Here is a 25,765-nt window from a genome sequence, read left to right on the forward strand (position 1 = left end):
TATATACGTTGTATTCTCATTGTTAATAGAATCATTCAGTTCCATATTCTATATGGTATCAGAGCTAACGATCCCTAAATTTTCAATTTTTTTCTAAGCCGCCAAACCCTACAAGTCATCCTCTTCCTTTTTCACGATGACTTCTCCAGCTTCTTCTCACGAGACCATCCCTGTCTCCGGCGCTTCCAACTTGCTCAACATAATTAACATGACGAACGTTACCAAATTGACGGCTTCAAACTTCCTCATGTGGAGTCGTCAAGTTCACGCCTTGCTCGATGGATATGCCCTTGGAGGATTCATTGATGGATCGAAGGTCATTCCACCTCCGACAATCACAGTCGACGAGATTGTCAAAACCAATCCTGAGTACACTCTGTGGCAGCGACAGGATAAGCTCATCTACAGCGCCTTGCTAGGTGCAATCACAGTCACGATACAGCCCATCCTCTCTACCACCACGACGTTTGCGCAGTTCTGGGAGACTCTATCCGCTACATACGCCAAACCAAGCAGAGCTCATGTCAAACAAGTTCGACAACAGATCAAGACATGGATGAAAGAAAGCATGACCGTTGATGCTTATATGCAAGGGTTCACTACCCGTTTTGATCAATTGGCATTGCTCGGTAAGGGTCTCGAACGTGAGGACCAAGTCGAGTATGTGCTAGAAGGACTACCTGAGGAGTACAAGGTTGTCGTGGATCAAATTGAAAGTCGCGACACAACACCTTCCTTGAATGAGATCCATGAGAAGCTCTTGAATCATGAAGTCAAGCTTCAATCAAAACAGAGCACTCCGGTTGTTCTTCCAATCACGGCTAATGTTGCCAACTACCGAGGTCCTTCCAACAACAGTGGGCATCGCAACAACAACAATCAAGGTCGTGGCAATAACAACAGGAACCCGCAGACATGGCAGCAACAACAATTCTCTCCACGCAATGACCAGCCTACACGAGGATACCAAGGCAAGTGTACAGCTTTGTGGAGTCTTTGGGCATAGTGCCAGACGCTGCTCTCAGTTGTTGAATCAGTCCAACTCGTACAACAACAATCAACGCCAACTCTCCTCTGCTCCAAGCTCCTGGCAGCCGCGGGCAAATATGGCTACAGCATCGTCCTATAATCCAAACAACTGGATCCTCGACAGCGGAGCAACACATCATCTGACCAGAGACTTGAATAATCTCGCCCTTCATCAGCCTTACACGGGTGGCGAAGAAGTCACTATTGCTGATGGTTCGGGCCTCGCGATCTCGCACACTGGTCCACTTCTCTTAAAACCCCCACTCGTTCCTTTAACTTAAATGATATTCTTTATGTCCCTGACCTGCATAAAAACCTTATCTCTGTGTATCGCTTGTGCAATACTAATAACGTCTCGGTTGAATTCTTTCCTGCTCATTTTCAGGTGAAGGATCTCAGTTCTGGGGCCCGGTTACTCCAAGGCAGAACTAGAGATGAGCTGTACGAGTGGCCTGTGACTTCATCAAACACAATCTCCCTGTTCGCGTCACCCACTCCAAAAACGTCTATGTCCTCGTGGCACTCTCGCTTGGGACACCCTTCTTCTACTACTTTGCATTCTATTGTTTCAACTTTTTCTTTACCGCTTTCTTCTTCCAAACTAAAACCTTGTTCTCATTTTTTTATTAATAAAAGCCATAAACTTCCATTTTTTTTTAAAACACAATCACCTCAAAAGAGCCTCTTGAATACATTTACACGGATGTTTGGACCTCACCCGTTTTATCCATTGACAAGTTCAAATACTATCTCATTCTTGTTGATCATTACACCCGCTACACCTGGTTCTATCCTCTCAAAAAAAAATCCCAGGTCAAAGATACCTTCATTGCGATCAAAACACTGGTGGAAAATCATTTTCGTCACAAGATACGCAACTTATACTCAGACAATGGAGGCAAGTTCATTGCTCTCCGCTCATATCTCTCCTCTCACGGCATCTCTCATCTGATCTCTCCACCGCACACGCCAGAACATAATGGAATTGCGGAAAGGAAGCATCGACACATTGTGGAGACAGGCTTAACATTGTTACATCAAGCATTGCTCCCACCAGAGTTCTGGACATACTCATTTGCTGCTGCTGTCTACTTAATTAACCGGCTGCCGTCACCTGTTATTCATAACAACTCGCCATTTCAGAAGCTGTTCAGTAAACCGCCAAATTATCTCAAGCTTCGGGTGTTCGGCTGCTTGTGTTTTCCATGGCTGCGTCCATATACACATCACAAGCTTGACAGCAGATCCTTACCGTGTGTCTTCCTTGGATACTCCATCAGTCAGAGTGCATATCTGTGTCTCCATGTCTCCACTGGTCGTATATACACTTCTCGGCACGTTCAATTTGTGGAGACGATCTTTCCATATGATGCGAACAAGACGACCACTCCATCATCTTCTGAACCAGTTCAACCCCTCTTTGCTCCTCCAACGATAATTCCTGCTCCACACTCGCCACTCGTACCAGCTCAAGCTCAAGTGTCTTCGCCCCCGGACCAAGATCCTCACACAACACCTGCTGCAATGCCTTCACGGGCGAACTCTGTTATTCAAGAACAGTCTAATGCAAATGGTACAGAAATTAATTCAACTGAGATGCTAACTAGTTCTGCGCAGGTACACACGGAGACTCCAAACACCTTCCCTACTCAAACCAGTCCCGCGCCCTTACCTACTCAAACCAGTCTCGCGCCCTCACCTACTCAAAACATTCCAACACCGTCACCAACACAAACAACAAACTCCTCGTAATCTCATTCCTCTTCGTCCTCCTCCATCATACCTACCCAACAATCATACTCTCCACCACCAGTCGCAAACAATCACCCTATGTAAACCCGTGCCAAAAACAAAATCACTAAACCTACCAAAAAGTTAACTCTCATCGCAACCTCCCCTTATCCGAAACCAAAAATCCCAACCTCTGTGGCCCAGGCTCTGCGAGATCAACGGTGGCGCGAATCTATGGGAGACGATTACAAGGCGCAGATACGCAATGGGACTTTCGAACTGGTTCCTCCAGATCTGGCTCAAAATGTCATTCCTACGAAATGGGTTCATACGATAAAGTACTTGCCTAATGGTGTTCTTGACAGGTACAAATCTAGATGGGTGGCCAGAGGCGGCAATCAAGAGTATGGACTGGATTATGCTGAAACCTATAGCCCTGTCGTCAAGTCTATCACCATCCGTCTAGTTCTGCAACTCGCTGTTACTCGCGACTGGAAAATCAAGCAGTTGGACGTCAATAATGCGTTTCTACAAGGCACTCTCACTGATGAAGTCTATGTCACGCAACCTCCAGGATTCGTCGATGCCGATCATCATGTTTGAAAGCTTAAGAAAGCTTTATATGGCTCAAGCAGGCTCCTCGGGCATGGTACCAAGAACTTAAGACATATCTGACGCAAATGGGTTGCCAAAATTCAGTCTCAGACACCTCTGTCTTCATCTACCTTCATGGCACTCATATCGTCTATATTTTGGTATACGTCGATGATATTATTGTCACTGGAAGTAGCCATTCCTTACTTGATGCGGTTATACGAGTTCTGGCAGCAAGGTTTTCTCTCAAAGAACCCACAGACCTACGGTACTTTTAGGAGTGGAAGCAACTCGTACCTCCCATGGTCTTCATCTTATGCAGCGGAAATATGTCCAAGATCTTCTTGCTAAGACAAATATGCTCGACTCGAAACCGGTCGCTACACTGATGCCTACTTCACCCAAGATCACACTCAGTAATGGTTATGTTCTTGATGATCCAAGAGAATACAGACAGGTCGTAGGAAGTGATGTTAGGAGTTTTCAAGGCTCCTAAGACAAATGTTGTAGTATAGTGATTGTCCAACCAGTTCTGAGGGATATCAAAGCACTGAGAATGCAAGTGCTCACTTAATCTAACTGCAACCAATGATTTAGATATGTTTTAAATTACTACTAATACTAGAAAGCAATTACAGAATGATATTTTCTTGACTAAGGGAAAAGAGAACTCATGGGCATAGGGATTAGACCTTGGGTGATCAAGTATCGAAGTAAGGATGGCAAATGATCAATCAAACTATCAACCTTAAGCCTAGACACAATTCTAAGCAAGCTCTATGTCTAGATAAATGCTCATTTGCTAACATATCTCAAAAATCAAATGTCTTTGGTTGAATAATATGAAAGCAATCATTACTAACAAGTCTATTAGCTATCTTAGCACCTTTAACAACAAATGTCTTTGGCAAAGTATACTAAAAGCCTAGGAGAGTTGTCTCAGGCATTTCACCAAACACCTTTCGGGTGGGAAATGCCTATTGATCAACTTTTGAGTGGCCAACTCAGAAGATGCATTAGGAATACTCTACTAGCAAGGAACAAGAATGATCTACACTAAAACATCCTAGAACTAACCTAATCACCCTTAATCTCCCTAACCCATGAATTCAAAAGGTGATTACTCACTAATCTCCATGATTCCTCTTTAACCCATATTGGATTTCAGATTAACCATGTAGAGAAATAGATAAGAAATCAACAAGAACACAAGATAAAAGCAATGAAATCTGAATCAAAAGAGGTTTTTTTACTAGTTCTTCTCTAGAAAAGAGATTCTTTTTTCTCTGGTGGCTCTCTCCGTACTTAACTTAGGTTTAGGCAATCTAAAAACAATAAAACAAATGACCAAAAGGCCCCTGAAATAACATAAAAATTGTCCAATCAAACCCGCGGAGCGACCTAGCATAGTCGCTCCCAGGAGGTCGCTCCCGACGCGTTTATTCGTGTCTCGCCCCGTCAAAACGCGAGCGACTTGAGCTGGTCGCTCTGGCTGGTCGCTCTGGCTGGGAGCGACCTTGGTAGGTCGCTCTGAGGGGTCGCTCCAGGATGCTCGATTTTGGTGTCTCTGGACGAGAGGACGCGAGCGACCATGGTGTGTCGCTCGAACAAGTCGCTCCGGACTTCGGGAGCGACCTCAGTGGGTCGCTCCGGGCTTCGTTTTGTGTCGTCTCGCCATGGAAACGCGAGCGACCTCGGAGCGTCGCTCTGGCAAGTCGCTCTGAGAGGGGTGTCTCACGATAAAAGCGCGAGCGACCTCTCCATGTCGCTCTGGCTGGATCGCTCCGGGATGTGTGTCACAGCGACTTCATGGCGTCGCTCCGGTGAGTTCGCTCTGGTGCGCTACTCGTCCGTTGATCGCTTTAAACACTTCTTTTGAGCTCCAAATGCACCTAAATGCCTCCAAGAATCCATGTGGTACTCCAATACCTGATAAAGACTCATGTATGCAAAATACAACCTAAACATGGCTAAATCCTAGTCTATATGATCAAAATGCACATGGGTGAATGGATAAAACAATCTAAATATGCAAGATATCAACTCCCCCAAACTTATTCTTTTACTTGTCCTCAAGTGAACTTTCTAGAACTCATAGGGAGAGAGGTTTGAAGGTGGGAACTCATAGCCAAAAGAAACACACAAAGCACTCAAATCAACATCTCAATTCAGCATTAGTACACCCTCTCTTGTTATACTCTAGCTTCTCTAGGCCTATTCAACTCTTTTCATCCCTACACTCATCATCATGCATTCACACATGCAAATCAGCCAACTCTCAAGTTCATTAAGCATAGCATCAAGTGAATTCTTGCAAATGGTCAATTGGTCTAAATCATTTGGTTGAGTAAGGGAAGGCTTTTATTCAAGTGGGTCAAGAGGTTCAAAATCCATGATCTTTTAAAGTGGTTTACACTCAAAACAAGTAGCCTTGACATTGCACATAATATATCTAAGAAAGGGACCAACTCATGCATACAATGCTCAATCTCCATTGTTCTACCCTTTTCCCAAACATACAAGTTACACAATCACTTCCCAATGTCAAACCCAACTCCCATCTCTCACCAAAAGATCCCAAGAATACTTTGCACATAAAACTCTTTTTCTTTGAAATCTATAAAGGATTTTCTCAATTTCTAAACAAATCTTAGCTCTAAACAACTTTGCTAGCCCCCTTTTTCTTTCTTTTTCTCACTTTTTTTTTTTTTTTCGGGAGCCATGACTTTTCATAAACTCGAGCTAGACATTTATCTATTAATTCCAATAAGATTATCCATTTAAACACAAAGAGTCTATTCTTTTCCTTTGAACTTTTCATGCTTCCAAACCATAGTCACCACACTCACCCCCACCTATAGCTAGACAATAGAGTGCCTAGTCTAGCAAGAATGAAGACCAAGTATTGTCGTTCCCGATACTCTCAACATTATGCACATGTAAGGCTTTCCGAAAAAGGCTTCACTCATCAAATAATGAAAGCTTAAGAGGAGGAAGGGATTTTGGGAATGGTGTACCACTAGAGTTTGTCAAAAAAAATTGGCATAAAGGATGTGACAACTCAAGTGTGTATATCCATGATTCAGTACACAAGGGACCATGAGCAAGATGCATTAAGTTCGTTCAGTTCAAATAAGGTTGTAGTTGGCTTCAAAGACTGAGTTTCAGCAATCAACAAGTTTCAGGAAGAGTCTTCAAGGCTCGAAGCATACAAGTGTTTTTGAGAGGTGCATAAGCTACTCAGGTGCAAAGTAATGTTCTTTACAAGACATTTCAAATCATTGCTCCCAATGCAAGTAAATGCAACATATATGCTCTAGACTCTCCTAGAAATGCAAATGATGCAAACTAAATGAAAATTTTTTTTATGCAAATATATATGTATAATGCAATGCATGAGACTCAAAATCATCAAAGCAAACGTGATCAAATACTTGGTACCTCCCCCAAACTTAAATGACACAGTCTCTGTGTTGTCAAGGAGAGAGAGATACCCAAAAAGAGAAAACTAATATGCAAAAACGAAATGGTATATACAAGGGAAAGTTGTGGGTTACCTTCTATGGGGAATGAGTAGAGGGAGATGATCCCTCCTCGTCGTCCTTAGGTGGTAACTCTTCAAGGTGCTCATCAGCAAGAGTGCCCATCTCTTCAATGTAGAAGGCTTGCCCGAACACAGTTGGTTTCTTCATTTTCTCCTTGATGTCAAAGTGGAGAACATCCCCTTTACCCAAATGGAGATCAATCGTGCCTTCTTTCACCTTAACAATTGCTCCTGCTGTAGCTAAGAATGGTCTTCCAAGAATCAATGGGTCTTGAGCCTCCTCACCCATCTCAAGCACCACAAAATCTGTAGGTATCTCATACCTTCCAATCTTCACAGGTAGGTCCTCTAAGATGCCCACAGGGTACTTCACTGAACGATCAGCTAACACCAGAGAGAGTCTACACTTCTTGTACTGAGTGAATCCAAGCTTCTTTGCAACAGACAAAGGCATCACGCTGACACTAGCTCCCAAATCGCAGAGACATTTCTCAAATACCATAGGTCCAAGAGCACAAGGTAGTGTGAAACATCCTGGATCCTCTAACTTCTCTGGAACATCAAGCCTCTGGATGATGGCACTGCACTCATGGGTAAGAATCATCATGCTTTCCATTTCCTTCTTCTTTGCAGCTACAACATCTTTCAGGATCTTGTTGTATTGAGGAATCAACATGAAAGCATCGATGATGGGCATTGCAACCTGAGCTTCACTCATTTGCTTGTCAAACAAAGCCTTGTACTTCTCTAGCAGCTGCCTCTTGAATCTACCAGGGAATGGTAGTTTGGGTTCATAGGGAGGAGGAACAAAAGAATTCTCACTTGCTGGAGCAAGAACTTCACCATCTTTCACTGTTTTCTTCTCTTCCCCCACCTTTCCTTTACCTTTGGCTTCCACAATCTTCTCCAAGATTTCATCATTGATTTTCTCATCAACAATCACCACTTCATCATCTAAGTTGATGGCCACCTCCTCACCTAGTTTCTCAGCATCCCTGGTGAGGGTTGTAGGAGGTAACTGCTTACCACTCCTAAGGGTGATAGCTTTGGCCTCCTTGGGGTTTTGGTCAGATTTTCCGGGTAGAGATCTTTGCTGGCGAGTCTGGTGAGTGTTCATGGAAGCAAACTGATTCTCTAAATTCTTGACTGTAGAAGCAAGATGTGAGAACTTGTTGTTGAGCTCATTGTAGCTCCCATCAATCTTGGAATGAAGGTTCTTCAACTCATAACCAACATGCTTCTCACTTCTAGTCTAAGACTCCAAGATTTGTTTCAGCAGGGTGTCAGTGCTGCTCTCTTGAGGAGCAGAGGAACCAGATGAGGGGTTTTGCTAAGGTTGATAGCTGCCATGCTGGTTGTTTCGAGGCGGATAACCAATCTGTTGGTTGTTGGGGTAGGATTTCTGTTGGTAGTTGTTGTACTGAAAGTTGGGCTCTTTTTTGTACTAGCTACCATTGTTGTTGATGAAACACAGCTCTTCCTGACCTTCCAAACCCTCAACCTCATGGACAAAAGGTGGATCGTCCTGCTTGGAGTTACCAACAAACTTCAGCTGCTCTTGGGTGGCTTTTTCAGCAATGAGTAGGTCGATCTTGTCTTCCAAAGCTTTGATCTCTTTCCTCGTCTGCTTATCATCAACCCTACTGCCCCTGTCGTGATCTGCACTGTAGACTGCATCACTCTTCACCATGTTGTCAACCAGCTCTTCTGCATCGTCTTCAGTTCTTCCCAAGAAGAACCCATTGCTAGTTGTATCCAATCTGGCTCTGTACTTAGGAAGGGCACCTCTGTAGAAGGTACTGAGCAAGCTCTCCTTAGAGAAACCATGATGTGGGCATTTGGTTTGATAGCCTTTGAATCTCTCCCAGGCTTCACTGAATCCTTCCAAGTTCTTCTATTGGAAACTGGAGATCTCATTTCTCAGCTTAGCAGTTCGTGAGGATGAGAAGAATTTCTCCAAGAATGCTCTCTTACACTCATCCCAAGTAGTGATAGAGTCGCTGGGTAGAGACTTCTCCCACTGACGTGCCTTATCCCGCAAAGAGAAAGGGAATAACTTCAGCTTTAAGCCATCCTCTGACACACCATTGGTTTTTGACAACCCACAGTAGCTGTTGAACCTGTCCAAGTGATCGAATGGGTCCTCTAAAGCCAAGCCATGATATTTGTTGTTCTCGATCACGTTGAGGAGTCATGACTTGACCTCAAAGTTGTTGGCTGCCACAGCCGGTGCTCGGATTCCCAGTCTGTGACCACGAATGTTGGCCGGTCATAAGTACCAATGGGTCGAGCTGCCCGCGGTTGGTGTTCTGCCCCTTGCGGTGGATTTGCCATATCAATATCCAATCGCTGCAGGTGGGCTTGTTGTTCTTCTTCTCTTCTAGCTCGAACACACTCCCTCTCTAAAGCTCTGATGTCTGCTACTATTGGAACTAGATTTGTTGGACCCCTGCTCCTCAAGTTCATACACCTGAAAGTTAAAGGTAGGTGAAGAAGAAGAATCAGTAACAAAAGAAAATAAAAATGACTTAGTCTCAAGTAAGTGACTAAATCTCAATGTTCAAATCTACTCAGAATTTGGCAACGGCGCCAATTTGATGTTAGGAGTTTTCAAGGCTCCTAAGACAAATGTTGTAGTATAGTGATTGTCGAACCAGTTCTGAGGGATATCAAAGCACTGAGAATGCAAGTGCTCACTTAATCTAACTGCAACCAATGATTTAGATATGTTTTAAATTACTACTAATACTAGAAAGCAATTACAGAATGATATTTTCTTGACTAAGGGAAAAGAGAACTCATGGGCATAGGGATTAGACCTTGGGTGATCAAGTATCGAACTAAGGATGGCAAATGATCAATCAAACTATCAACCTTAAGCCTAGACACAATTCTAAGCAAGCTCTATGTCTAGATAAATGCTCATTTGCTAACATATCTCAAAAATCAAATGTCTTTGGTTGAATAATATGAAAGCAATCATTACTAACAAGTCTATTAGCTATCTTAGCACCTTTAACAACAAATGTCTTTGGCAAAGTATACTAAAAGCCTAGGAGAGTTGTCTCAGGCATTTCATCAAACACCTTTCGGGTGGGAAATGCCTATTGATCAACTTTTGAGTGGCCAACTCAGAAGATGCATTAGGAATACTCTACTAGCAAGGAACAAGAATGATCTACACTAAAACATCCTAGAACTAACCTAATCACCCTTAATCTCCCTAACCCATGAATTCAAAAGGTGATTACTCACTAATCTCCATGATTCCTCTTAAACCCATATTGGATTTCAGATTAACCATGTAGAGAAATAGATAAGAAATCAACAAGAACACAAGATAAAAGCAATGAAATCTGAATCAAAAGAGGTTTTTTTACTAGTTCTTCTCTAGAAAAGAGATTCTTTTTTCTCTGGTGGCTCTCTCCGTACTTAACTTAGGTTTAGGCAATCTAAAAACAATAAAACAAATGACCAAAAGCCCCTGAAATAACATAAAAATTGTCCAATCAAACACGCGGAGCGACCTAGCATAGTCGCTCCCAGGAGGTCGCTCCCGACGCGTTTCTTCGTGTCTCGCCCCGTCAAAACGCGAGCGACCTCGGAGCGTCGCTCTGGCAAGTCTCTCTGAGAGGGGTGTCTCACGATAAAAGCGCGAGCGACCTCTCCATGTCCCTCTGGCTGGATCGCTCCGGGATGTGTGTCACAGCGACTTCACGGCGTCGCTCCGGTGAGGTCGCTCTGGTGCGCTGCTCGTCCGTTGATCGCTTTAAACACTTCCTTTGAGCTCCAAATGCACCCAAATGCCTCCAAGAATCCATGTGGTACTTCAATACCTGATAAGACTCATGTATGCAAAATGCAACCTAAACATGGCTAAATCCTAGTCGATATGATCAAAATGCACATGGGTGAATGGATAAAACAATGTAAATATGCAAGATATCATGAAGCTTGCAATATTTGGCCCTTACACGACCAGATATCGCGTATTGTGTCAATCGACTAGCACAATTCATGCATCGTCCTACATACCTCCATTGGCACGCTGTGAAACGAGTGTTACGCTACCTAGCAGGCACCACTTCTCACGGTATATTTCTCTCTACTCGTACAACATGACTCTCCACGCCTACTCCGATGCCGACTGGGCAGGCGACGTCGACGACTTCATCTCTACAAACGCCTACATATTGTACCTTGGAAAGGCTCCCATTGGCTGGTCCTCGAAAAAGCAGTCTGGTGTTGCTCGTTCATCAACTGAAGCAGAGTATCGGTCAGTTGCTAATACTGCAGCCGAGATGCGGTGGGTATGCTCTCTCTTGACTGAACTTCGTGTCACCTTAACCTCCTCTCCGGTGATCTATTGTGATAATGTGGGAGCTACTTACTGGAGCGCCAATCCTGTATTCCATTCACGCATGAAGCATTTGGCGTTGGATTTTCACTTTGTTCGTCAAAACGTCCAATCTGGCGCCTTACGAGTCACTCATGTCTCCACACGCGATCAATTAGCCGACGCTCTAACAAAGCCATTGGCTCGTGCTCGATTCGAGGAACTCATATCCAAGATTGGAGTACAAGGAGTACATCCATTTTGAGGGGGATGTAGAAGATATGTATAGAGAAGGGTAGAATAGTAAATACTTATTACCTAGTATCTCTTGTACACTATATATACGTTGTATTCTCATTGTTAATAGAATCATTCAGTTCCATATTCTATAACAGATGCCAGAGATCGTGACGGCAAAAAAATCATACATATCCTTGCTGTTGGTGACATACTTCACGAGTTTGAGTTGAGTACAAAGGGCATTACCTACAAATCTCGAAGAAGAAGAAAAGCCATTGTTTAAGGGGTACGAAGAGATAGTTAGCGATTTCATGGAGCAGAAGAAGAAGACAAACTTGGAGTGAGGAAGATGAAGCAAGCTTTGAATAGTTTTTTTACATTAATTTTAGATAAATTCTTATTTTGATTCAGTTAATTTCAATTTTCAGTGTGTTTTTTAATTTCCTCGAATTTCAATAAACCAATAATTAAAGGGATTTTTTCAGTAAAGCGCTCGTTCTGCTTATTTTTGTTGTACAATGTATGTATATACGGGCGGCATGTTCATACATACTTTTGTTCTTAATGAGATTATGATTTACATAGCTATTTACAATTTGAACAGATGTACATACGGGAACCTAATTAAGACTGCATACCTTCATTGATGCTAGTGCCAAACATACTCTTCTTGTTAAAGGAGGAGGAGTTTGCATTTCCTTTGAAAGAAGACCACTGGTAACCATCACTGTCACTAGTGAGTTCCTTCTTTCTTTTCTTTTTTTCTTTTTGTAGTTTACAATTCCTCCCAAGTTTAACGAACCAAAACTCAAACCCACATGCAAATCTGCGTTTACATTCTTATCACAGAAACTTAAATCCATAGACAAAAAAAATATAAGATAGTTTTTCTTTAATTAAAATAAAACACAACAATAAGATTCTAAAAGCATAAATAGATTTTGAGAGGGAGACACTATATTAGTAGTCTTTTCGGAATATAGTAAGGTAAGGAGCAAGCGAAAGGTGTTCTACCAAACTTCTGGTTAGTGCTGATCATGACAATGGCAAACTCGTGCTCTTTCAACATATAGACGCTGTTTTTGACTTTGCTGTTCGATTTAGATGGAATACAAATAGCTTCAGACTTGGAGAGTAAAATGCAGAGATGTCCAATGTCTTTGGTGTAAACAGCATTTCCTTCCTTGTCTATCTTCAACACAAGGAAATGATCCCATAAATTATTGGTAATGGGATGGCTTTCTGTGTACCACTTCACCATAAAAGTCTCATCAGTGTGTAACGACTCCACTAAGTAGTGTTGCTTCGTACAACAAGACTCTAATCTCTGCCACTTTTTCTCTGTCATTTCTGGAATTGGATCTTCATCGGGAAGCCGCAGCATCTGAATCTTTGGTTCCTTGATGTGTCTCCCAAGATCCCATGATCCGATGTAGTGGCCTCTAGAAGCGGGCATGGAGAACATGCCATCTCTCTTGGAGTACATTACATGGGAGGAGAAGAAGCTGGGGTCTGTGATTCTGATGTTGCTCCACTTGCAATCTCTCTGAGCAGGCCTGCACAAGCTTAGCTGAGGTCCCAAGAACTTGACAGCCACGATGCAGTCTTCATCATCATTAGGAGAAGAAGAGGACATAGATACGTTGGTTACGATTTGGGTTTGGCATGCAACGAGGTAGAGTTACAAAAGGAGGAAGAGGAATGCGTTTTGGGTCAGTATCAGGGAGGTCTAGGTCATCTTGAAGACACACGACACCATTTTTCAAAGTTGCTACCCAACCAAGGGATGCTCCTATCATTCCTATCTCCTTCAGTAACTCCGTAGGCACCTTAAGAGAAGGAATCATGATAGTTTCGCCAGATACTGGTTCCCATGATTCAGCACCCCTGACATAATAATAGATTGGGGAAGACGACAAGAACCTAGATGAAGTCGTGAGGTTTCTCTGCGAAATGATAGGTTTGTAAATAAACCAAACATACGAAAAAGAACAGCCATGTGACTAGACAAAGAGAAGATGGAGGTATCTTACTCGGAGGGATAGCTTGAGCCGCCTGAGAAGATGAGACATGGCTGCTTCTCTTTCTTTTTGAGTAAAGGCGATAATAAGAAGTAAGAACACAAAATCTTCTACGGGACACGTTAATATATTTAAACCCTTGGCCACGATTTTCACACACGCCACTACTCTAATGATAAATCAAGGTGAATATCCCTTTCCTCCATTTTGCCGATTTGTGTATTAATTGCATTATATTTTAAGGGAAATGATTAATTACACTTAAATATCTTCCCCTCCTTGGATAAGGGAGAAACTACGTACCAAATACTACCTCCGTTCCCGAAAATAAGATTTTCTAGAGATTTCATGCTTATTAAAAATATAATAAATGTTTACAGTTTACTTTATTATTTATTTTTCTATACATTTTCTAATTACTCTCCACTAATTAAATCTAATCAATTCAAATCTAACTAATATTAAAAAGGATATATGAGGAATAGGTAGACTGTCCACGTAGGATCGTTAATTCGGACCAATCAGGAACGTTTAATTTGACATGTCATACACGGATCTATCATATATTTTCTTGCGTTATTTAAACTGGGCCACTATGAGTATTTAAACTGGGCCACTATTATCTGATCTCTAAAGAGGCCCAATATCCATTTTTATTAAGTCCAGGCTTATCTTCGTTACCAAAAGCTGCTCCGTTTAATCACCGTGACTCTTGGGATCTCGCAACCTCCGACTAACACCTCTGTAACGTAATCAATTTAAGGCTAGCAGCTGCATTTATCCAGGTATTAACTTTCTTACCACTCCTCCCACTCTTTCGCATAAACTCGGCCTCATCATCCACCGCGGAACCCAAAGGCTCTGGCTATATATGTGTTCCTCCCCTGCGTTACACAGCCTCTCACTGCAACGAAATCCCAAAGGTCAATCACTATTAAGTAGCGACTCCACCAGTGGCGAATTGCTCCTCTTGGATGAGAAGGTACCTTGCGAGCCATCATCTTTTCTTATAAACTATTATTACGAAATTTACAACTCAGAAATTGTAATCTGTTTATTTGTTCTTCCCAAACAGTCAATGCTTATCCAACCATCTCCACACTTTCCGAGACCATCTGAGTGAGGGTTCTGTTTACTCTCTAAGTAGCTTCGACTTCACCCGGAGCAATAACTATTTTCGTCTGTCTGATGCCCATGTCTCTTTTCGCTTCAATGATGGTACGTCTTTCACTGAAAGAACCGATTCAGTTAAGTCAATACAAGCTGAAATGTTCAGGAACCATACGATATATTGTCATTGTCAAATACCTTGACGAGAGTTTAATGTAAGTTGTGTCCATTTTTTTAACCTATTATTAAATTGATTATGCTTTTTTTAGGTGGATTGATTTCGATTGTAAAATCTCAGTGTAGATCCTTGGAATGGTTTCATTGATCCATGTTCTATCAGGTTAGTGGATTGTCTTCCTCTGAGATATGGAACTTTCAGTTAATGATGTTAAATTTACTCCTCAAGAGTTCGCTGAGCTGATCGCTGCAATGAATGTAACCATTAACGGAAAGAGTGGTAAACATGTCAGTATGTACTTAATTTCATGCTAGAGATGGGCACAGTTTTTTATTTGGATCAATGCTATTTATTCAATCTTTGCAGATATTTTTTGAGCTCTTGGCCAAGGGTGGAACTGTCTAAGGGATGATAAAAGTTAGGCAAATACAGAGAAAAAACATATTTTAATGTTCTGTGAGCCATTTTGAATGTTTAATGGCAACATATTTCTCTTCGATTGTAATTTTTTTTGTTCAAGTAAAACTTTGACTATTTAAAAAAATTATATGGTTTCGAGGAACCAATATTTTGATATTATAGAAAACTAAAAGAAACAAAGGTTTCAATAAAATTTTCAAAAAAAGGTTTAAAACTAATTTTGCTTTGTTTTTACGGGTTTGTGGTTGACGAGTGACGACCGTGGACTTATTTTTTTAAACTTGGTGAATCTCTCTTATTTAAATAGAAACATTGTTTGGAATAAATTTTACTCCATCCAAGCATATCTGTTAACCTCCATCACCTTAGGTTATTCATAATAATGAAAGATAATTTACATTTACTGATTCAGCCTCTTTTTGTGCTGTTGGTGATGCTGTGATCATGCAGTTTGTGAATGGAACTGGGAAACACGTAGGAATCAGAGTGGACTACTCAACTGCTGCCTGGTTAAACACGTAAGTTTATTTAAATGAAGTAACATTGTATTGTCTGATAAAACATCAAAGCCATTTGTGGCTGTTACCTGAATGAAGGTAGCTAGGAATAGAGCATACACAGTCGATTCAGAAAATTATCTAACCAAACCATTTGTTTCTATGTACGTCGGTGTAGCCTATTTGCTTTGGTTATCCGAATATGAAAGACTGGTAAGCCTTCCACTTTTAAAATATATCAATCTTATTTAGTGGTCTCATGCATTTGTATAATTGTATTTGTTCAAACTATGCTCAGGGAGAGAAGTAATCAGTTCATTGTCCAAGCTTATATAAAAGGTCTTGACTACATCGATCTTGAGGCATCATCATGTCCACTGTCTCAAGTTTGAGCAAGCAATGAGTTCTATGAAGCACCCAAGAGGTATCAATGTTTGATAACCGCAACAATTTTTTTTTGGTTTTCATTTTCTTTTCCTTCTGATATTATTTCATCACTGATATAGGAAAGCTGCTTTATTCTATGATACCATCGTCTATACGTACATAAACTATGGTTGATGTAGATAAGTATTTGGAATATTCTACATCAATGGTGAAGAATAAAGGATTTAGCTTGGATTCGTGTGTTTGTGACTCATTATTTATTCAAAGCGCAAACCTACTCAAGTGTTTGATCCTAATACAAATGACCTAGGATAGGTTACTACTTCCGATAGACAGATCTGATAAAGTGACCTGCACAAAGCTACAATCATTCATAGAAGAACTCAAGCAGCTTATCTACTTCACCACTCATATGGTGATTGTGGTCATTACCAAGTTAACCTTTCAGATCGTCTCAACGGGTGATGGTGGATCATCTTGGAGACCTCGCTGTCACCAGCGCCTCTCTCGCCTCCTCCTCCTGCAATATCATTGGCTTCAGTTTTATTGTAAAAGATCTTTATCTTTCCTTTTATCCAAGTTGATACATGTATCTATATTTCTTATAGTTACAAGAACCTTGGAAACTGCACCTCCACATCACTTGATTTATTTTAAATGTATACAATCGGCTTTTCTTCTACGTGCAATCTTTGATTGGCATTTTTTTAAAAATAGTTAAACTAACCTCTTGCAAGTTGCAACATTTGTTTCGGTAAGGTTAACGTTCTATATAAAACATTCACCGAAATGGGTAAAGAGTGTCTAACAAAGGTTAAGTAATTATATATGTGATACATCCTTCAACAATCCCTTAAAGAAAAAAACTGGGGGAAGAGCGATAATCAACTTAGTTTCCCACCGTACGTAAAACATTCATCTCAATTCCAGTTTCCAGTTACTTAAATACGATATCTACACCACTTTTTCATGACACTATATGCTACACATGCATACACCTACTGTTTACAACCATATGTCTAAAACATGATGGTGAATTCTTTGGCTCATCCACATTCTTGCGTACCAAGTAAGTGCTCCTATTTACATTAATTCAAACCATATATTAAGGTTTATGTCATACATATTCTTATGATATTCGTTATCTGTCCATATGTGTAAATAAACAATAGCTCAAGTTTTGAGTACTCATTTTAGGAGTTCATAACAACAGCCTCTCCAACTAGGGGTTTCAAATCAGTCACTGATTTTTTTAATTAGTCCTAATTATTTCAGAATAATTAGATAAAAGCAGTAATGTAAAGCCCTTGCATTCGGTCATACAACCTGCTAGGGATTTTTCAAAAATAATACAACAAACTAGCGGAAAAATTAACAAATTTCAAGAATTCATATGTCAGACAATCCGCGCGAAGCGCGGACACACCACTAGTATTTATAATTAATGTTTCTCAAAAATATACAAAAGTATCTTAAAAATATAGAAAATTTATCTTTGAAACAAGAAGAAAATCTAGAAAATCTTAATTTCGGAAACGGAGAGAGTATTTTTTTAGAACACAGTGAACCAAAAGAATTAAAAGGGATCATGGTTTTGACTTATCTAGTGGTTGTATACTTGTTTGCTACTCCCTCTGTTCCTGAAAGAAGGATTTATAGAGTATTTACGCATATTAAGAATATAATAAATGTTTACAATTAAATTTATTGTTTATTTCACTATACCTTTTTCAATAACCATCAACCAATAGTATTTAATTAATTCAAATATTTTTAATTAATTTTTCTTAAAACAATACAATTTATCAACATTACCTACTAAAAGTACCTTAAAATTCTAGAAAATTTATTATTTTGAAATAAAAAATAACTCTAGAAAATCATTTTTTTAGGAACAAAGGGAGTATGTCTCTACGTTGTTTATGTTTGCAGCTGTGGATTTTTTTTTTGTATGGCTCAAAGTATGATCATGATCTAATTCTGGCTCTCATAAAACAACGGAGACTGTGTTGGGTATTTGTGGGCAACGGAGACTGTGTTGGGTATTTGTGGGCTGTATAGTGGTATATTTGTGGGTTTTGACTTCACATACCGCTTAAGAACCTTGTGAGTTGTGAACCAACGAAAAGAATGGATCAAGAAAGTTTGTGATGTTCCATCTTATTAGACATTTGACATATACAGAGAATGAATGCATTTTAATATATAAACATAAACATATTATTATTACTAACTAGAATATGATTATGCAACGCCAGAGAAAGAAACCACACAATGAAATTAACACACACACACCTTTGTCAACTGATTTCGTTTTAGACGTTATCACTATCTCCAATTTATTCCTCTATTTTTTTCTTCTATAATAGATAAACTCTATAATAGAGATGAGTTTCTTTCCAATCTATTTACCTGTTTCTTCCTCTATAAAAAAAATATTCTTAAAAGATTTTTTTATTTTTATAAATAACACATTTAACTTATAAATGTTGCAAATTAACTCATTTATTATAACTTTTTATTTTTTTCATAAAATGCAATATTATTTAAATTAGACATTTTATTACAAATGACATTAGAAAATAATAATAAAACAAAATAGACATTATCTAAACATCTCATTACTATATTTTCCCATAAATGGTCGATTAATGCATTCCAAAGTGAGAAACGAGCTTCCTTATCCTTGATTTTTTTGAATCAACTTAGAAACTCTTGGAACCGATTATCTTCATCATCTGGTATTTGGACTTTTGGTGGTGGAGCTTCTCTTCCAATACACTAGAAGAAGGAAATAAAAAATTTTGAGAGAACCTAAAGAAGTTAAGTGAACAAGACAAACATTAGTTGGAGATTCAAAGACAAAATTTTTCTTTAAAACAGATGAAGGAAATAAACAAATTTTATTTTGTGACGTAAATTCCATAGAAGATCCAATGTCCGTGAACATTTCCAAGTAGAGAAAACACATATTTTACAAAAGCGCAGTCACCAGCAACAAAATCAGCAAGCTCCTCCTCCACCCACGTCGTTTGGACAATATTTTAGCATTTTTTGTGGATCCGGAAATAATTTATCGGAGTATTAAGTTGTTTCAACATGTTGTATTGATTAATATTTAAGTATTAAGTTGTTTCAATATTTAAGTTTAATTTTAATATGTTATCAATATGTAAAATTATGTTAAACTTTTAGTAATTAAATTTTAATTAATAGTTTTAATTATCAATGTAAAATTTTAGATATCATTCATTAAATAAAAAGTCTGACTTTAAAATAAAATAATTAGTATGTAAACATAAAATAATTAGATATTTTTTTTATTTATTTTATTTATAATTATAAAAATTAAAAATTAGTATGTAAACAAAAATTTGTGCATTTATATGTAAAATTGTATTTTTTTCATAAACATGTATTTTAGTTATAATCACAAAAGTTAAAAGACTATTTTGTAAATAAAAAATACATTTCTATTATAGATGAATGCTATTTTTCCCTAAATATATAAGAAAAAATAGCAATCGCTATTATAGGGGAAGAAATAGAGGTGGGTTGGAGTAGATTTTCCTTTATTGTAGCATATAAAAACAATAAAGGGGTGGGTCGGAGATGCTCTCAGTGGTCGCATACAGAAGCTCTATAACAGTTTCTCTATCACACAATAGTAGTTATGGACTTATGGTGTCTTCTTTCTTCCCCATTTACCGTCACACGGCGAGTAGTATAACAACAACTAAAAGCATCGCAAACACATGCAACCATACTGATAACTTTTTGAAGTCCCACAAATAACACAACCATACTGACATCAAAAAAAATATTGTCATTAAGATCTATACTTGGTACTATTTTAAATCAGACATTAAGCATTCGCAAGTGTTATTCACAATGAAAGTATTCACTTTATCAACATTTTATTGGAACAAAAGAGTTTAGGGCGATTCAAAAACAAAGCACCAAAGAGAGATGTTACAGTTTTTGACTACTACATATGATTGAAGCTGTTGTCACCGTTTATTAGCCTCACTCTCAGTGTCAAGTAGATCAATATCAACGTCCCCACACTTGATCTGCATATCATAGTGAATATGCATCGTTAAAGTAATATACTATAATGACTTTATTATACCGATGTAGAGTTAAGTACTACTTACAAGATGGAGAATAGAATGACAATTTTTCTTGAATCAAATGAGCAGCACGCTTGTATCTTCTCCACCTGTTCGTTGGTGCATCATGGCATCTCTCTGAGATAGCTTTATCTGCAACATAAATAATATTCTCAAGATTTCAGTTCATATACAGCTAATTACGCAATATTACCTAAATGTTTGTTATCTTTTTTACCAGTGCTCAAGCTTGCTTGTCTCTGCAATACCTTTTGCATATGCTGTAAAAAGACATAAGAGTTAGGCACCAAGCAAACTATCATATGTAATAAGAGCACTTACTACACTCTCAGATTTGAGACTTGCAACAACTTCTTCAGCCTCAGCACCATTCCCTTTCTCGACGTTGATGTCCACGACGCATGACTGGTAGGAATCTGTTCCCCCCCAGAAGCACGTTGATGCGGTTCTGAGTTTTCTGACAGTTGAGCTGGGCATCGATGAGCATGTGGTTTTTAGATGGAAACAGAGTCTTGACAAAGCTCAAGAGAGTAAACTGGGAGGTACATTGTGGGATTGTGTTTCCTTCGTCAGGTAAGACTGAGATAGTGCACACGTCTTGGACCTAATACAAAATGGCGGAGCTTGTAAGACTTAGCACACTTTCTCATATAATACTATCATGTTCTAATGTAAGAAAATCCTAATCTCAAAAGCAGAGAACTCACTAGTGAATTCTTGATGCCATGGTCAGCCTCCTTAACAAGAAGAGGAAACACATCTGCAAAATTTGCAAAAGGAGAGGTTAATTTAAAGCTCATTACTCATTAGTATGTTTTTTTTTTTTTGCAATTTATCATGGTAGGGAATTTTGACTGTAGCTATTTTACCTATGGAGTTATGTTTGGGACCATCAGAGAAGCTAAGCTTAGGTGCCTTGAAGCTTGGATACTTGACTGGTGCGTTACCGTTACCATCTGCAACACTTGGGAATTGTTGCTTCCCCTTTTGAATACATCAGAATTTTAGTGTCAGTTACATTAATCAAAATCACAACATGGAAGATCCTGCTTCTCTACAAACATTAATAGTTTCACACCGCAACTTCCCATTTTGAAAAGTCTTTAAGTACTCTTCTAAACCATGATTTTGAAGTTTCAAAAGAAAAAAAAAAACATGGAAGATCCAACCAAAAAATATCACAAATGTTAACCCAAAAAAAAAAAAAATGATTAGAGATACCAACAGTAACACTGTACAAGTTGAGGAGTCTCTTTTCAGATTCAAATATTTTTGGTGAATTTGGTAGAAAAGCATTATCACCCCACCGAAAATGAGTTTGCCAAGAAGCAAGCCACAACACTAAACTGTAAATAGATATAAAAGTCTTTCACTTTGATCCATCGAAAGCAAAGGATAAAACTTTTAGAATCGAATCGAATCACAAAGAGCCACCACCACCACAAAGTCTCATCATCTTCGCATTTGGAAGAATTTAGATTCCAGAATGAGAAAACCGAAGAGTGAGTGATCTTTATTACTAACCCCTTCACCAGTCGCAGCAGCCATCGCAGAGAGAATCGTGAGCCCACGGAGAAAATTAAGAAGAAGTTTTCAAGAGACTTGTTGTTGTTGCATGTAAAGAAGCTTCGAAGATAGAAAGAGAGAGAGAGTTCAGAACAAGGCTCTACTACTCTACTCCTCAGGGCCCGCGTGATTAAGCCGTGAATGCCTTTCCTGCTTTCATTCATCTAACAGATATAACGACAACTCCTAATCCTTCGCCTTTACCCCTCTTTTTCTTATTTCCTAAACTACCCTTTTCCTTTCTTCTTCTTCTATCCTACTCGGATTACTTTTAGTCATTCAAGATTTCGACGTAGAAATTACAAAAACATTTATTTTGTATATTTATTAGATAAAAATATTATTACCAATACACCTAATAATATTTAAATAACCAATTAAAATATATTAAAATATAAAATCAATAAATTTTACATTGAAATTATAAAATCATACTTATTTTGAAACAAAAATTTTACCATATAACGACAAATAATCCGAAACGAGGGAGTATATCGTCTCTCTCTCGTCTTTATATCCCTCCTGAATTAATAAACAAACTTGATTAGAGATTTTCATTATTGTTGTCATTACTATCAACATTAATGACATTTAATTTACTCTGACGATAAATGCATGTCTGTACTTTTAATTTACAACTGTATAAGTGGAGTACTATTTATGAGCTGTCATATACTAGTAACATCTACCTTTTTTTGTAATGCTCATTTTTTTTTTTTCCATATGAAGAATTCATTGATAACATAGAAGATACATGATGAAACTAAATCCGGCAGAACACATACGGATCTCCGGAAACGAAATCACAACAGTGGGAAACTTAAGCTCAAAAGGATAGGACACGAGCAGCTAAACAATCAAATAAACCATAACTACACCTTGCTAAGAGAATCCAAGAAACAAGCTAACAAGAGATAATAGAACAAGAATTTAATTGACTACGACTAGCCGTCTTCTTGCTACGAACAGAGAGCAAGAGAGCACGCACCACACAGAGGACTTCAAGAAGAATAGCAGCACCCTCATCTGAACCACTCGTTCACGATGACTACACACAAACCACTTTGCGAAACCAAAATAACACCCAAAGAGAAGCAACACCCGATACAAATTAAACCCCTACTCAACATACCCTTCATCTGGACACTTCAAAGCCTTAACCTCTTTAGCTTCAACACACAGAAGCCACAGAGGATAAACAAATACCAAAGTGCGACCAGGAAAATAACCTTATTCAAGGGACAGAGAAGGACCCTTACCAACAGGGAGATGGAGAGGTGTCCTGAAACCAGCTTCTCCTCGACCACAATACCAACCAACTGCTCATCCCACGTCACGCGCGCTGCTTCACCGTAGCTGAATCAAAGATCAACTAAGAAAAACTCTACACTCCCAAGCACAATTAATCGGATTCAAACGCAGGCAAGATGATCAAACAAAAACTGACGAAGAGGGACATAGGGCTAAAACCCAGCAGAATCCACCATGATAAATCAACAACAAAACTCCAACCCGCCAGTTCAGAACCACCAGAATAACGATTCACGAACTCTTCGACCCGGAACCTCTCTCTTTGTTCTGATCCGAAGCTACCCAGAAAACTGACCACACAAACTACAATAGAAGAAGAAAACACTCGGACTGGACCGACGGTGACGCTAACGGAGCCGTCACGCGCCGGCCAGAGGAGGAGCAAAGCCGGCGGCTGTAAGTTCAGGCAGATGTTATAATGCTCATTTTATACAGAACAATTTCTTGATATAATGGTATTGTACTAGAATCAAGAGACATTACCCCAACCATATCAAATCCACCCCATCTCCATATGCTTTTCTTTTTTTTTTTTTTTTTTTTTATGATAAAATGTAATTTTCTCATATGCATTTAATTCCCATGCCCACTGGCCACTGTCAGCATTTTTGAAAATTTATTGACTTTTACTTACTAATATCAGGTTTTGTTTTTTGTGACACACTTTTTCTTTATTTAGTTAAATCATGGTTTTAGAAGAGTACTTAGACTTTTCAAAATTGGAAAGTTGCAGTGTGAAACTACCATGTTTGTAGATGAGCAAACATAACGAAAAGGACATGTCTCACGGGTGATGCTATTTTTCTGGCTGTATCTTCTTCCTCTTCTTCTCCCGTGAACTCCTCTCTCTCTTTTCTAGACATTGTTTATTTGTTTGTATTCTTGTTTCATAACTTTATTCTCACGACACGAGTATGATTCTCGCGATGCCTAACTTTATTTCCAGCTCAATTAATTATAATGGGCTGTAAACAGACTTTGAAATCAACATCACATCAAGCAACATTTTGTTCTTGTTCGGTTTGTTCCTAAATCATGGTAATAATTCTATCAAGAGCCAGATTTTTTTGGTTTCCCAACTTTCATAGATGATTATACACTTTCATAACTGTTAAACTTAACACGTCTATTGTAATTCAACATAATGTATTGTATATTTCTTCTTATTCATTGCTTTTTATTCGCATTATTTCTTTGAAAGAAGATACAAAGACAAGATTTATTTGCGATTAACTGTACATGGCCTTTGAAGTTTACAGATATTTTAGTTTAAAAGAAAAAAAAAACTTTTCCAATTTAAACTCACCAAATATGTATCTTTGGGGGAGAGAGAGACAGAGAAGTCAATATAAAGTAACTGTCAATTTGAAGGACTTGCAAGTCACAAACATATAGTCATATACCATTACTAAGTAGTTAAAGAAAATATCCAAAAGAAAAGTCCTTTTGCCTTACTCAGCTCACCTTTTTTTCACTTTTGTTGGTCCAAGGCTCTCATAGAACAAGATGTAACCATGATCAGTATTGCTTGAATACTCCTGAGACGATCCAAAGAACGTTTGCACAGCTGATTCTTCAATCATCTCCACGTTCTCATCATCAAAGAATAGCCAATGGTTATGGCTTTTCACTAGGCTCACGTAATGGCCATGGTTCGGTCCGCTTCCACGTGAACCACCCTGCAAAGAGCGAGTACTCCACGTCTGTGTATGGCTCCACCGTGTTGCTCAGTTTTAGCTCCAGAGGGAAGACGACTCGGTAAGAGAGCTTCTTGTAACGCCCTAGCTGCTCCATGTACTTGAACCGTTTTAGATGGATGACTAAGATGTGTGGTGGCTTCTTGATCTTCATCCTCTTTTGTGCTTCTTGTAAGCTGCAAGAAATGAACAGCTGAGGAATTAACTTCAAAAAGCAATGGGGGGGTGAGAGTAAGAAACCAACATCTTACCTGCAGCATTTGTCACAGAAGAACTTGTCCTCAGCGTGAAGAGTCTCTGTGGAGCTGAAGTTTTTCAAACAGCTAGTTATCGAACTGTTCTGCTCGATATCAAGGCTTAGATCTAGGAAAGGTTTCGTCTCTTGCTGTCACTGTCTCGCATCGTAGACACCTTGTCTCGTTGGTAAGTATGCCCTGTCACATATCCAGAATCCAAATTTAGCAAACACAATTGCACTAATTAGTCACAACTTAGAAGGAAAAGTGAACGGACCTGAAAAATGTTGTGCACCCAGTAACAACTGGCTCTTTGTGCACACCATTTGCAAGGGAGCTTTTGGTCCGTTTGCAATCTTTTCAGGGGATGATGATGATGAGGTTTCGCGTTCAGGTTTTGTAGTAGCTTTAGCCTCTTTCTCCAGATGTCAACAACTTCGTTTAGCAAATAGTTCAGAAACTCAGTGCATCCTACATGACAATAGTAATTGCCAGTTTAATGAAAATGAATATTGTCTTTGTAAAGACAGAGGAGTTTGGAAAAGCACCGGTATATAACTCCGGAACAGCTCATTCTGTTTCTTCAACCTTTGTACGAATCGCTTAGGCGCAATAACGCTGTTTTCTTCTTCTGGGAACTTATCTACGCAATGGAACACAACATCATTTAACATAAAGTCACTACCACTCACACGCAATTATCAGGGTAGATGATAACAGGGTATGGACATTAAT

At 39.1% G+C, this 25,765-nt stretch overlaps 1 protein-coding gene, 1 non-coding gene and 2 pseudogenes across 2 annotated transcripts; 1 reads left to right on the top strand and 3 right to left on the bottom strand.

Moving 5' to 3' along the window:
* The first annotated feature begins 8,718 nt into the window (after positions 1–8,718).
* On the top strand, positions 8,719–8,825 carry LOC125596712. The gene has a single exon (XR_007331209.1). It is a non-coding gene; the product is annotated as a small nucleolar RNA R71 (small nucleolar RNA).
* A 3,604-nt stretch (positions 8,826–12,429) lies between these two features.
* LOC125596708 lies at positions 12,430–13,110 on the bottom strand. Its single transcript, XM_048771765.1, has one exon. It carries the CDS (start codon positions 13,108–13,110, stop codon positions 12,430–12,432), a length of 681 nt encoding a protein of 226 aa, XP_048627722.1.
* Positions 13,111–19,893: 6,783 nt separating this feature from the next.
* On the bottom strand, positions 19,894–21,915 carry LOC125596710 (annotated as a pseudogene).
* A 1,019-nt stretch (positions 21,916–22,934) lies between these two features.
* LOC125596709 lies at positions 22,935–25,673 on the bottom strand (annotated as a pseudogene).
* Between the last annotated feature and the right edge of the window lie 92 nt (positions 25,674–25,765).

Source organism: Brassica napus, unplaced genomic scaffold (genome assembly GCF_020379485.1).
Source record: "Brassica napus cultivar Da-Ae unplaced genomic scaffold, Da-Ae ScsIHWf_1267;HRSCAF=1811, whole genome shotgun sequence".
Classification (NCBI taxonomy): Eukaryota; Viridiplantae; Streptophyta; class Magnoliopsida; order Brassicales; family Brassicaceae; genus Brassica; species Brassica napus.

Coding starts and splice junctions, on each gene's coding strand:
- LOC125596708 (XM_048771765.1), bottom strand. CDS start 13,110: ATGTCCTCTTCTTCTCCTAATGATGATGAAGACTGCATCGTGGCTGTC.